The sequence below is a fragment of the Saccopteryx bilineata genome, chromosome 3 (assembly GCF_036850765.1).
Source record: "Saccopteryx bilineata isolate mSacBil1 chromosome 3, mSacBil1_pri_phased_curated, whole genome shotgun sequence".
In the NCBI taxonomy this organism is placed as follows: Eukaryota; Metazoa; Chordata; class Mammalia; order Chiroptera; family Emballonuridae; genus Saccopteryx; species Saccopteryx bilineata.
This window is the reverse complement of record NC_089492.1, coordinates 285,163,060-285,175,823: the sequence shown is the minus strand read 5'-3', so window position 1 is coordinate 285,175,823 and position 12,764 is coordinate 285,163,060. Positions and strand designations below refer to the sequence as shown.

Below are 12,764 nucleotides of genomic sequence, written 5' to 3'. Positions count from 1 at the left end.
CCAGCTGCGCCATTGCCCACACTGGGGGCTCTTCCTGTGGGGCCCACCACATCCCTGTGTCCGACCTGGCATTCGCTGGGTCCTGTGTGGAGCAGCGGGTGTCATGAGGAGGGTCAGGGAGAGAGGAGGACTTGTCACTATTGAATGTTCTTGTTTTGTCTCCTGTCCCTAGCTCTTTTGCTCCATGTCTGCCACCTTTACCCTCAACTTTTTCCGTTCGGGGATTCAGTTTGGAAGCTGGGGCTCCTTCCAGCTCCCTGGCCTGCTGAACTTCGGCGAGTTTAAGGTATGTTTGGTCCTCTTCCCTCAGAATCTCTTGCTTGACCCACGACGATTGCTCCAAGCACAGTACCAGAGAGGAGTGATCAGAAGGGAAGGTGTGGCATCGCGTGGGGCATCCCTGGCCTCTGGTCTCGTGTGCACGCGCCTGCCCGGAGCAGCCTCGCCCCTTGTGTCTGTCTGCTCCTCTTCCGTCCCTTCCTGTTCTCATGAGAATTGTGGTTTTTCTCTTTCCCTCCCTCGCCCTGTCTCTCAGTGCTCTGATTCTGATAAACAATGTCATCTCTGGACAGCTGTGGATTTGGGTTTCTTCATCGTGATGGGGGTCATTGGGGGCCTCCTGGGAGCCACATTCAACTGTCTGAACAAGAGGCTGGCAAAGTACCGTATGCGAAACGTGCACCCAAAACCTAAGCTCGTCAGGTACCTGAGCGGCCGCCTCCCCCAGCCTGCCGGGGCTCCCCGAGCTTTGTGTGGACGGGCCCTCTCTCCTGGGGGAGGTGATCACGGGAACAGACCCTGCTTCCCACTCCCGCTTGATGTCACATCTGAGACTGAAAGTGTAGATGGGGTCACAGATCTACTGTCTTTGTCAGACAGGCTGAAAGGCTAAGTCTGAGCTTAATTTATCTCATAGTTGCTGGTTGACTTCCAGCCTCTCCTGATTTAACACTGGGACACATGATAAAGTCAGAAGGATCCGTGAGACTCTTACCCCTGGGACCTGAAATGAAAGGCCATTTTGTTCCTCAGAGAGATGCTGGGGACGCAGCAGCCATGTCCCTGACCACCCACTTTTTACAAAGGAACTGCTGGGACACAGCAAGTCGCTGACAAATTCTGCACATGTGCTGACTGACTGGGGGCGACTATGCATGCTCTTTGGGAAAGGGGGGTGAGGGTTGGCAGGCTTGCATGTTTGAGCTCCCAAGACCAGGGTGTCTGATTATTGCCTAATAGCACCTGTCCTGTGCTTCCTAGAGTCTTGGAGAGCCTGCTGGTGTCTCTGGCAACCACCGTGGTGGTGTTCATGGCCTCGATGGTGTTAGGGGAATGCCGACAGATGTCTTCAAGTCAAATCGGGAATGACTCGTTCCTGCTCCAGGTAACCCCAGTGCACCTGCTACCTTTGTCCTACACCCACAAGAAGGATTCAGAACTGTGCGATGTGCCTCGTTTAGAGCTAATGAGCGTGTCAGGTTCATTGTTCCACACTTGATCAGATCGCTGAGAAAGGAATGTGTGGTCGCCTTTTTACCGGAGCGATTTGCACCTGCTTTTCCAATGTTGTGAATAATCCTGGGTATCATAGAGGGGAACCTCTTCCTCCCTCCTGCTTTCCCTCTCCCCTCCCCTCTTATTTTTCTCTTTCTCTTACAAAACGAACTGGGAACAGAAGCTCAGGAAGTGGACCGTCTGCCTCTTTTCCAGCCCCTCGTTTACTCTTCTAGCTCCCCATGCCTGAAATGTGCCACCAGCCTCGCCCTCCGGCCCCCATGACTGAGACCATCACCCTGAGATGGGGAGAAGGGAGTGTCTGCCTCAGGGCACCCAGCGACCTGGGCGGTGGATCGCTCACAGGCACACGTCCTGTTTGCATCTCTCCTTCCCCCTCTCAGGGGTGTGTGGCGGTGGATCACTCACAGGCACACGTCCTGTTTGCATCTCTCCTTCCCCCTCTCAGGGGTGTGTGGCGGTGGATCACTCACAGGCACACGTCCTGTTTGCATTTCTCCTTCCCCCTCTCAGGAGTGTGCAGTCCTTTCCAGACCCTCTCCCTGAAAGGGCGAGGTCACTGATATAGGAAGCAGAGCTTACTCGAGCCTGTGTTTTTGGTGCAGCCTCGAGGTGGGCCTGAGAGCTGAACTATGGTTGGTCACCTGCATGGTTCTGGCCTGTGGGGTGGGGCATGGGGACTGCTGTCCCCTACCTGTCTTCTTGTAGCCCCTGAGTGGCCAGGTGTCCCTCAGACCCCCTCTCAGGCCTTTGTCTTGGTTGGCTTCTTCTTCAGTGTCCCCAGGACCAGTCCATGAACAGCTAGACTGTATCGGGTCAGGGTGGGTAGACTGTGACTCTCGGGCCAAATTGGGCCCTTGGCACCTGCTTGTTTCTGTGTGGCCCCCAAGCTGAGAATGGTTTTTACATTTTTAAAGAGCTAGAAAAGGCAAAGAAGACTATGCGACAGAAACTATATGTGGCCTGAAAAGGTCTAAATATTTACTATCTGCCTCTTTACAGAAGAATTTTGCTGACCTGGTACTAGTTATTCCCAAGGCCACCAACTCATTACCAGACTGGTATTTGCTAAAATGTGTTCCAAGAAACATTGATTTATATGATTTAAGAGTTATGAAGGTTTAGAATGCTTGTTGTACCAGATAGTCCACAGACACTTTGCATACCATCTTTACCACTACCGTGTTGGCTAGTTTTGTTATCTCTGTTTCACAGAGGGGAAAACGGAGGCAAAGTGAGGTCTTGACCAAGATCACTCAGCTGGTATTATATAGCATGAGGTCGGGATTATTCCCATTTTATAGATGAGGAAACGGAAGCATCACAAAACGAAATACCTTTCCTAAGGTCACTAAAGAGTGCCACATCTGTCTGATTATGGAGCCTGTGCTCTGCCTTTAGTGAACACTCTGACTTCCAGCAAGTGCTCTGGTGCTTCTCGGTGCATTTGGCTGCAGGACTCTCTCCAGGGAGCCCTCAGGACTGGTATTCCTCCAGATGCAGTTTGGGAAACTCCACACGTTGATTATTGCAGTTTGTCTCGGCTTGTCCACAGGTCACTGTTCTGCACATATTCCTCTTTCCCTGCCAGTAGGGGGGCACTGTCCTTCCTGTGGCAGCTTTATCCAGCGGTACAGCCCAGCCAGGTTCACCTGGTACAATTGTACAGACCCATCACCTAGCAGCATTACAGTGTCATCGTTACTTGAGGGCATCTCTACAGTGTTACCAGTAGAAATGAGTCCGGGAAAAACCCATGCGCTTAATGAGCTCTGTAACAACTCTATTTGTGTGCCCAGCGACAGGTGTGAACTACACCCCCTGTACTGTCATGCACCATCAGATAGGAAACAAGAACTTCCATAATCCACACACCCTTTCCCTCTGATGAGTTAGGCAGTCCCAGAATTTCGTCCTGCTACACACAATGATGGAGAGAATGAGAGGTCTGAAATGTGGAGAAATAATCTCTCTTTCCAGGTGGGGTTTTTTTCAGGCAAATAGAGTTTGTGGGGAGGCAGCTGGTAGACCTGGGCAGGGGGGGAGCAGCTGGGTAGAGCCTGGGAGGAGGCAGCCAGGAGCACAGCCTCTGCATCAGGCCTCATGCAAAAGCAGTGTCGCTTCTGCAGCAAATTCAGGGCGGAGGTTTCTTCCATCTGGAACCAAAGTTGGGGCATTAGGTCAAGCTGTTCCCTGGACACTCCTGCACAAACCTGTCAACTCCCAGCCACTTGTCTGTCACCTGCCTCATCTTCCCCAGTCCCTGGGGTTTTGGGCCGGGCTTCCAGGAGTATCACACAGAAAATTAGCACTGGGAGAAAAGGCAGGGCCAAGTCCATGGTGAATCACGCTAGTAATATTCTCTTTATGAATATGGATGAATGAGGGCCCATATCCTGATTCCTTCATTCTCAAAATGCAAGGAATATGATATCAGTTGGCTGCTTTTGGGTATAGATCTGTTTTTTGCTCCCTGTATAATTTACGAGAAAAGCTTGGATGCCCGAACTCACTGGGGACCTCCCACTTGAAGATTCGAGCGCCCTGGTCAGGTATACTGACCTTGTGCTGACTTGGATTCCTGTTTCTTAGGTCGCATCAGAAGCTGTGAATTCAAGTATCAAAACCTTTTTCTGTCCCAATGAGACCTACAACGACATGGCCACGCTCTTCTTCAATCCCCAGGAGTCTGCTATCCTCCAGCTCTTCCACCAGGAGGGTGAGTCCCTGCGTGCAACAGGTGGTAATTCTCCCTCTGCCCCTCCGTTGGGCCTTGGACACAGCCGGGCTTGCCCTTGTTCCGAGCAAGAACAGGACTTTCCTTCGCAATACCGACCCAGATGAGATTAGCGTTTCTGCCTCCTGTGTTGGAGGGGAACTGGTTGGGGTATGGAAGGACCTATTGGGGGCCAAGGCAGCCTGGAGGGCCGTGGTGGGTGTCGGGTGGTGGGACTCAGGCCTGCACTTGCCCTGCAGGTACCTTTAGCCCCATCACTTTGGCCTTGTTCTTCGGCCTCTACTTCCTGCTTGCGTGTTGGACATACGGCATTTCTGTCCCGAGCGGCCTCTTTGTGCCTTCTCTGCTGTGTGGAGCTGCTTTTGGACGTTTGGTCGCCAACATCCTCAAAAGGTACAGTGTGTGTGTGTGTGTGTGTGTGTGTGTACGCGTTGCTCACGTGTACATGGACACAAGTGTGCGAACCATGGGCCCTGCCCCGCCACCCCCTGTGATTCTAAGCTCCGTTCTCATTGTCTTTCTCCACCAGCTACATCGGATTGGGCCACATCTACTCGGGGACCTTTGCCCTGATTGGCGCCGCGGCTTTCTTGGGCGGAATCGTCCGCATGACCATCAGCCTTACGGTCATCCTGATCGAATCTACCAATGAGATCTCTTACGGGCTTCCCATTATGGTCACTCTGATGGTGAGCGCTCCCCTTCTGGGCTTCTTTCAGGTTCAGGGCCAAGTTCACCCCCAGCAGCTTCCTTTGAAGTGTTCACTTTGTGTTTCAGGTGGCCAAGTGGACAGGGGATTTTTTCAACATGGGCATTTACGACATCCACGTGGGCCTGCGAGGAGTGCCGCTTCTGGAATGGGAGACAGAGGTGGAGATGGACAAGTGAGGCCATGACATCTCTTAGGGCCCAAGGGATGGGGGTGTTAGGGTCAGAAATGGTTATTTAGATTCTTTGGATGGAATCAGGTGAAACAGTAAATAACGAGAGGTCATTACAACAGCAAACACGTCGGGAACAGTTGAGCGGGTCAGTGTGGCTGGGAGCTGGGGCAGGGCAGGGGACAAAGGGACTGGCTGGGCAGGCCGAGTTGTGGTTTTGTTTGGTTCCTGTGGTATCTGGTTACACAGGATGTGAGGGCTCTGCACAAGGTCTGTGTTAGGACTGGATGTCTACACTGAGGGTCTGCTCAGTCCTGTCTGGAAACTAGCCTGTCCCACGTGGGCCTAACCAAACCGCGTCCTGTCTGCAGAGATCATGCTGGGCGTGTCACCGAGTTCTCCGTCAGCCCGCAGATAGTGTGGGCCTCCTGTCTCTGGACATCTGTCCCAGGAGCCCTTGTAGTCTAACGTCAGGGTCAGCCAGCTTCTGTAAAGGGTTGGATAGCAACTGTTGTCAGCTCCGTGTGCCATGGGGCAGCATCACCGTGACCCAGCTCTGTCCCTGTAGTGCAGAAGCAGCCACAGACAGTCCATAAACAGGACAGGTCAGGACTGGACCTGTGGGCTGCAGGTGCCATCCCTAGTCTGAAGGGGCACCCAACATTTGTTTTTTATTTTAATTCCAATAGTATAGTTGGCATTTTAATGGTGATTCATGGACTGTGCCATGGAGCGCTGAGAAGGGGGGTGCTAATCCATCCCCTGGGCAAGCGGCTGGGGTTTGGGGTGAGGGGACCTTTCATATTGAGCTGAGGGGTGAGTAGAAGCCCACCGGTTTGACAAAGTAGGACAGGGTGTTACGGGCACGGGGAAGGGCAAGAGCAGAAGAGATGGTTCAAAAGAGGCACCCCAGGTGGCCCAGGCAGTCAGAGAACCAGTGCAGCCCATCACGCTTGCTCCCAGGGTGCCGTGGGCCCTTGTGTGAGGCTGGATGGCTTCCCTCCGTCCCCAGACTGAGGGCCAGTGACATCATGGAGCCTGACCTGACCTACGTCTACCCACACACCCGTATCCAGTCTCTGGTCAGCATCCTGCGCACCACGGTCCACCACGCCTTCCCAGTGGTCACTGAGAACCGTGGCAACGAGAGGGAGTTCATGAAGGGCAACCAGCTCATCAGTAACAACATCAAATTCAAGGTGAGAAAACAACCTTAGAGAGGTAGGTGACAGGTGACAAGTGGTTTCTTTTTTTTTTCTCTCGTGGGAGAGATGAAAAACATCAACTCATAGTTGTGGCACTTTAGTTGTTTGTTGATTGCTTTCTCGTAAGTTCCTTTACCAGGGGGCTCCAGCCAAGCCAGTGACCCCTTGCTCAAGCCAGCGATCTTGGGCTTCAAGGCAGTAAGTAACCTTGGGCTTCAAGCCAGCAACTATGGGATCATATCTATGATCCCACGCTCAAGCCAGCAACCCCGCACTCAAGCCAGATGAGTCTGCACTCAAGCTGGTGACCTCGGGATTTTAAACCTGGGTCCTCTGCTTCCTAAGTTGATGCTCTACCCATTGTGTGACCACTGGTCAGCTGACAAGTGATTTCTTAATATTCACACAGACTAGTGCCTGTCACGCCCTGCAGATGAGGTAGCTATGGTTGGCTCTTAAGGAGAGTCAGCATTCTTCATTACGTGAGACAGTGAGCATAGACCTGACGAGTATGGACTCTGTTAGGCCATCAGAACATGTGTCCATTCTCCTAGGAAGCACGTGGACAGATTTGCTTTTAAAAAACAGTCTTCTGGATTTGTTATTTACAGTTTGCAAGTTGCATCAGGGAGGGTTCAAGAGTTGCCAACAACAGAAATGGACTTAGGCCTTAAAAAGAGAATTCTTCTACTTAAAAAGAAGACTCAGTTGGAAGCTACAAAACCGACAGGAAAGCTGGAGGGCCAGAGCAGCATGCCCTGGGCATGCAGGCGGCTATGGACACTCCAGGAAACCATAACGCCTCGGGGCTTGAAATCAGGGCAGGAGAGTCCCACTGCCGGGGTTGTGTGCCCACCCCTTGGCTTTGGAGGCTGAAAGACACAGAAATAGTCCCAACAAAACACGCCATGGATGAGGGTTTGGTCCCCACTACAGAACTGAGGTGCTATTCCCAAATCAGTGAAGCAGGGATGTTGGGCCGGCAGAAACCAAGGGCTCTGCAGCAAGCCCTGCGGCCCCAGTGGGTTCCAGTGAATCACAGCCCCTGAGCCACTGAGATTTCTTGCAACTCCTGTCCGCACATGCTTTGGACCCTCACCACCACCCAAATCCTTAGGCCAAGTAGATGCTGTGTTGGTGTGCCCACGTGCAGTCATCACGGCCTCTCTGGTAGAAAGCTCTACATCATCACCCCTCCCTGTCTGTAGAAATCCAGCATCCTCACCCGAGCCGGTGAGCAGCGCAGGCGCAGCCAGTCCATGAAGTCCTACCCCTCAAGTGAGCTGCGGAACATGTGTGACGAGCACGTGACCTCAGAGGAGCTGGGGGAGAAGGAGGACCTCCTGCAGCAGATGCTGGAGCGCAGGTGAGCGCACAACTCCTCCCACTGCGCTTGCGGCCTGCGGGGTGTTCAGGAAGGGTCCGCCCCCCCCCGGCGTGGGTGTGGTCAGGTGGCTCTAAATGCTTGGGGAATTGGGGGGAGTGGGCTGGGATGTGGGTGAGACGCGATCCTGCTGAGGGTGTGCTAGGCAGCATCTGGTTTTTATGTAACAGATACACTCCCTACCCCAACCTATACCCTGACCAGTCCCCAAGTGAAGACTGGACCATGGAGGAACGCTTCCGTCCTCTGACCTTCCACGGCCTGATCCTTCGGTCGCAACTTGTCACCCTGCTGGTCCGAGGAGTTTGCTATTCCGAAAGTCAGTCAGTAAGTCTCTCTTCTTGTCCGCCCTGGGATTCTGGAAGGCATGAGGGTAGGAGCACCGCCCTCCACCTCAGGGAGAACAGGACACTGGGAGTCCGGTGCCAGCGGCTGCTGCCAGGGGCACGTGCTGCCCACGGCTCCCTTGCTGCCGTCAGCATCCTCCAGTTGGCGCTAAGCATGGCATGGATCCTACCCAGTCACCCTACACTTAGTCGCTGAACCTGTTCTCTGGTGTCTCGGCTTTTAATCTAGTTTCTACACTTTAGTTTCTGGAATGCATGAATCTTCTTACAGGTGTTGTCAAAAGAAATACTATTCATCCCATGAATTCCCCTGTGGCTTCATTTTCCTCTTTCGTTGTTTTTTCTAGAGATAAGCAGGGGTGGGGGGCTGTGTTGTTCCAAGTGGTCTTTGACAACCGGAGACCCACTCGCCCTCACACACTTCATCCCTTTAGCTGGAGCCTGAAACAGTTGCTTAGAGAGCTAGTTTGTAAACTGACTCTCCAGGTTTGGGTCTTGTCCATGGGAGGTCAGCCTGAGGTCATCTGTGGTCCGGCTGGCCTATGGGAGAGCAGCTGACATGGGCAGGACAGAAAGGCCCATGGGTGGAGAGGCGGGTGGTGAGGGTGTGGTCTGAGGGGGGCCAGCCTGGTGGGAGTGGGTGGAGGTGATAAGTGGAGCACAGGGACAAGGCCAAGGCAGTTATAGATATGAAGTGGGTCAGGTGACAGGCCTTCCCTGCGTGGAGAGACCAGCCAGTGCCAGCTGGATGCAGCGCTGGGGGTCCGGTGGTGGACGGAGAAAGCTGTGTGCTAGTGCAGTGAAGGGGAGGGAGACTGGGAAATAGCAGTGATCAGTACTTGTGGTCACTTGTGGTGGCCCCGGTGCCCAGTGACAGCAGCTGTGAGATGGGGAGGGGTAGTAGCACAGCTCTTGTATGAGTTTCCTGTGGCTGCCATATTCAGTTGCCACTAACAGCGGTTTCAAACAGCAGTTTACTCAGTTCTCAAGGCTGGAGCATAGGTCCAGGCCCTGCAGGGCTCTGCTTTCGCTGGAGGCCCCGGGGCGGGTCCTTCGTCGCCTGCCTCCTTTGTGGTGGTTGCCAGCAATCCGTGGCGTTCCTAGACTCTGGACTTATCACCCCCCCCCCCATATTTGCATCCTCATCACATGGTCTTCTCCCTGTGTGTCCCCTCTTTTTTTTTTTTTTTTTATTTTTCTAAAGCTGGAAACGGGGAGAGACAGTCAGACAGACTCCCGCATGCGCCCGACCGGGATCCACCCGGCACGCCCACCAGGGGCAACGCTCTGCCCACCAGGGGGCGATGCTCTGCCCCTCCAGGGCGTCGCTCTGCCACGACCAGAGCCACTCTAGCACCTGGGGCAGAGGCCAAGGAGCCATCCCCAGCGCCCGGGCCATCTTTGCTCCAGTGGAGCCTTGGCTGCGGGAGGGGAAGAGAGAGACAGAGAGGAAGGAGGGGGGTGGGGTGGAGAAGCAAATGGGCGCTTCTCCTATGTGCCCTGGCCGGGAATCGAACCCGGGTCCCCCGCACACCAGGCCGACGCTCTACCGCTGAGCCAACCGGCCAGGGCTGTGTCCCCTCTTTTTATGAGAACACCCGTCACTGGATTTAAGGCCCTCCCTAACAGAATATGACCTCATCTCAACTTGATTACCTCAGCAAACACCGGATTTCCAATAAGGCCACCTTCACAGGCCCCACGGGTTAAGACGTGGACATATCTTTTGGGAGGACTCAAGTCAGCCCACACAGTTACTCTTAGCACTTTTCTCATTTAAACTTCAGAATAACCCCTGTCCATTTTGCAGGTGAATAAAGGGAAGTTGAGGGGGATTAGGAGACCTGCCCAGGTGACACAGCTGGGAACAGGCTGAGAACTGGCTTTAGGTCACTGTGTCTCCCCTCAAAGCTCCTGTCCTGGCTACTGCTTTGCGCGGCCATGCTCTTGGGGGCGTGGCTGGCGGATACAGACAGAAAGAGGGAGGGGCTCTACAGTGACCCTGCTGGTTGCTGAGCTCAATGTAAGGACAGTACCTTGGTTGGGATTGCAGAGCGCCAGCCAGCCGCGCCTCTCCTATGCCGAGATGGCCGAGGATTACCCGCGGTACCCCGACATCCACGACTTGGACCTGACACTGCTGAACCCGCGGATGATTGTGGTGAGAAAGGCTGTCCCTGAGGGACTGGGGCGCCGGGGACAGACTGCCGCGGGCCTGTGCTGGGTTGTCTCTCATCCCGGTCAGGGCACCACTGGCCACGGTTAAGTTGCGTTGTTTTTCCTCTACAGGACGTTACCCCATACATGAACCCATCACCCTTCACTGTTTCACCTAACACCACTGTCTCCCAAGTTTTCAACCTGTTCAGGACAATGGGGCTGCGGCACTTGCCGGTGGTGAATGCCGTGGGAGAGGTGAGTGTGGGTCCCGGGGAGGAAGGAAGAGCTTGTGCGTGCGGCTGCACCTGCCTCCTCCACCCACCCATCGTCCAGAAAGGACTCTAACCCCAGCACTGTTTGTGAGTCAGGGCTTTCCGGCACAGAGAGCACATCAGAACCCGGCAGGGAGGTTTCTAGACTGAAACCTCGTCTGAAACCCTCAGCAGGAGTGAGGAGAGCGTGGGCAGGTGGGGCTGGGGCCGCTTCAAACACCTTCCCCCTGCCCCTGTTTCTTATGCGCGATTTTCAGCATGGCCACCAGATGGCGCCAATGTGCTGTGGCCTAGAAAAGCTTAGGGCCATCTCTCTCAGCATTGATGGGGTCGGGGTTGTGTCAGTTCCCCACCAGTGATGGGCATGTAAACGAGAGATTTCAAGCAAAATACTTGGAAGGTTTGAAGAGATGAAACACCTAATAATTATTGCTGCAGAATTTTGCATTTCTTCTTCTTAGAACTCCTTTTTTTTCATATTACACAATATCATTATTTGATTGTAGAAAAATAAGAAAATATAAATAAGCAAAAAAAAACCAAAAAGAAATACCAAACCCTTATCTCTACAGAGGTAGCCATGTTAATTTTTCAAAGTATATTCTTCTATCTTTTTTTCTGCATCTAGAAATAGAGATTTTATATACTGAGTTTTTTGTTCTTTGGGGTTTTTTTTGTTGTTTTTTGTATTTTTCCGAAGCTGGAAACGGGGAGAGACAGTCAGACAGACTCCCGCATGCGCCCGACCGGGATCCACCCAGCACGCCCACCAGGAGGCAACGCTCTGCCCCTCTGGGGCGTTGCTCCGCTGCAACCAGAGCCACTCCAGCACCTGTGGCAGAGGCCAAGGAGCCATCCCCTGCGCCCGGGCCATCCTTGCTCCAATGGAGCCTCACCGCGGGAGGGGAAGAGAAAGACAGAGAGGAAGGAGAGGGGGAGGGGCGGAGAAGCAGATGGGCACCTCTCCTGTGTGCCCCGGCCGGGAAACGAACCCGAGACTTCTGCACGCCAGGCCGACGCTCTACCACTGAGCCAAATGGCCAGGGCCTATATACTGAGTTTTGATGAAAATGCCATCACTGTTTATCCTGCTTAATACCCGAATACTCTGCTTAATCAATAGAAAATGACTCTCTGTGGCAGACACATTCACTTAAGATACTTGGTGGCTTGATAGCATTCGCTCCCTGGCTGAACAGTCGCTCCCTCAGTGGGCTCTATTGTGGAGAACGTAGTTAGCTTTCTCTGCAGTGGGCACCTATTTGAGGGGGTTTTTGGGGAGTTTTGTTTTTTTACAGGGACAGAGAGAGAGTCAGAGAGAGGGATAGATAGGGACAGACAGACAGGAATGGAGAGAGATGAGAAGCATCAATCATCAGTTTTTCATTGTGACACCTTAGTTGTTCACTGATTACTTTCTCATATGCACCTTGACCGCAGGTCTTCAGCAAACCGAGTAACCCCTTGCTTAAGCCAGCGACCTTGGGTCCAAGCTGGTGAGCTTTTTTTTTTTTTGCTCAAGCCAGATGAGCCCGCGCTCAAGCTGGCAACCTCGGGGTCTTGAACCTGGGTCCTCCACATTCCAGTCTGATGCTCTATCCACTGCGCCACCACCTGGTCAGGCTCTTTGAGGGTTTTTATACATGTCGCCAAGTCACCCTCCAAAGAGCGACTCATCGCCAAGGTCAGATGTCACAGCACAGTGCTTTCTGATGCAGGTTATTGCTTGGGTCACACTGTTCCTTACAACTGTACTACCAGTCCTGGCAGTTTATGGAGTTTGTGGTGTTGGGTGACCACTGGGCGTGAGTCACCACAGCAGCTGTGGAAAGTAGCCGTTCCTCTGCACACTCACACCCTGCTGTCTGTCTGTCAACAGCTGGGCAGGGTCCCTCATCCACACCCTTCTGTGGCCGTCTGCACGGCAGCTAATACTCTACGTGGAGAGAGTGTCGGGTCCCTCAGGTTAAGGGCACATGAGACCGTCCCTCCACCTCCACTTTGGCAGTGAAGGTCCCCATGTTGCCTGTGCTTCTGACCTGGCTGTAAATCGGGTTTTCACAGTCCCTGATCACAGAGCTCCGGAAGACCATCTGCTGACTGGATTGCAGGTTTATTGTGAGAGGGTGCGGCTCGGGAGCAGCCAGATGGAGGAGCTGCCCAGGCAGAGCATGTGGGCACAGGTGCCACGCAGTGTGTCCCCTCCGGCGTGCGCCCTCCTAGCACCTTTCGTGTTTGCCAGGCCGGGAGTCCCCCAAGCCTT

At 53.6% G+C, this 12,764-nt stretch overlaps 1 protein-coding gene across 2 annotated transcripts in view; it reads left to right on the top strand.

Annotated features, from left to right (window-relative positions):
• CLCN6 (chloride voltage-gated channel 6) overlaps nucleotides 1-12,764 on the top strand; it is a 35,874-nt gene that overhangs the window by 17,660 nt on the left and 5,450 nt on the right. Inside the window, exons 11-22 of one of the 2 annotated variants that reach the window (XM_066270427.1) lie at nucleotides 173-286; nucleotides 536-702; nucleotides 1,261-1,384; nucleotides 4,108-4,234; nucleotides 4,492-4,645; nucleotides 4,782-4,941; nucleotides 5,030-5,136; nucleotides 6,146-6,332; nucleotides 7,547-7,704; nucleotides 7,893-8,049; nucleotides 10,123-10,230; nucleotides 10,359-10,484. In XM_066270427.1, coding sequence (XP_066126524.1) covers nucleotides 173-286; nucleotides 536-702; nucleotides 1,261-1,384; nucleotides 4,108-4,234; nucleotides 4,492-4,645; nucleotides 4,782-4,941; nucleotides 5,030-5,136; nucleotides 6,146-6,332; nucleotides 7,547-7,704; nucleotides 7,893-8,049; nucleotides 10,123-10,230; nucleotides 10,359-10,484 — 1,689 coding nt within the window. Of the gene's footprint in view, nucleotides 1-172; nucleotides 287-535; nucleotides 703-1,260; nucleotides 1,385-4,107; nucleotides 4,235-4,491; nucleotides 4,646-4,781; nucleotides 4,942-5,029; nucleotides 5,137-6,145; nucleotides 6,333-7,546; nucleotides 7,705-7,892; nucleotides 8,050-10,122; nucleotides 10,231-10,358; nucleotides 10,485-12,764 lie in introns of those variants that run through there. The other variant, XR_010730520.1, reaches the window with a different exon arrangement.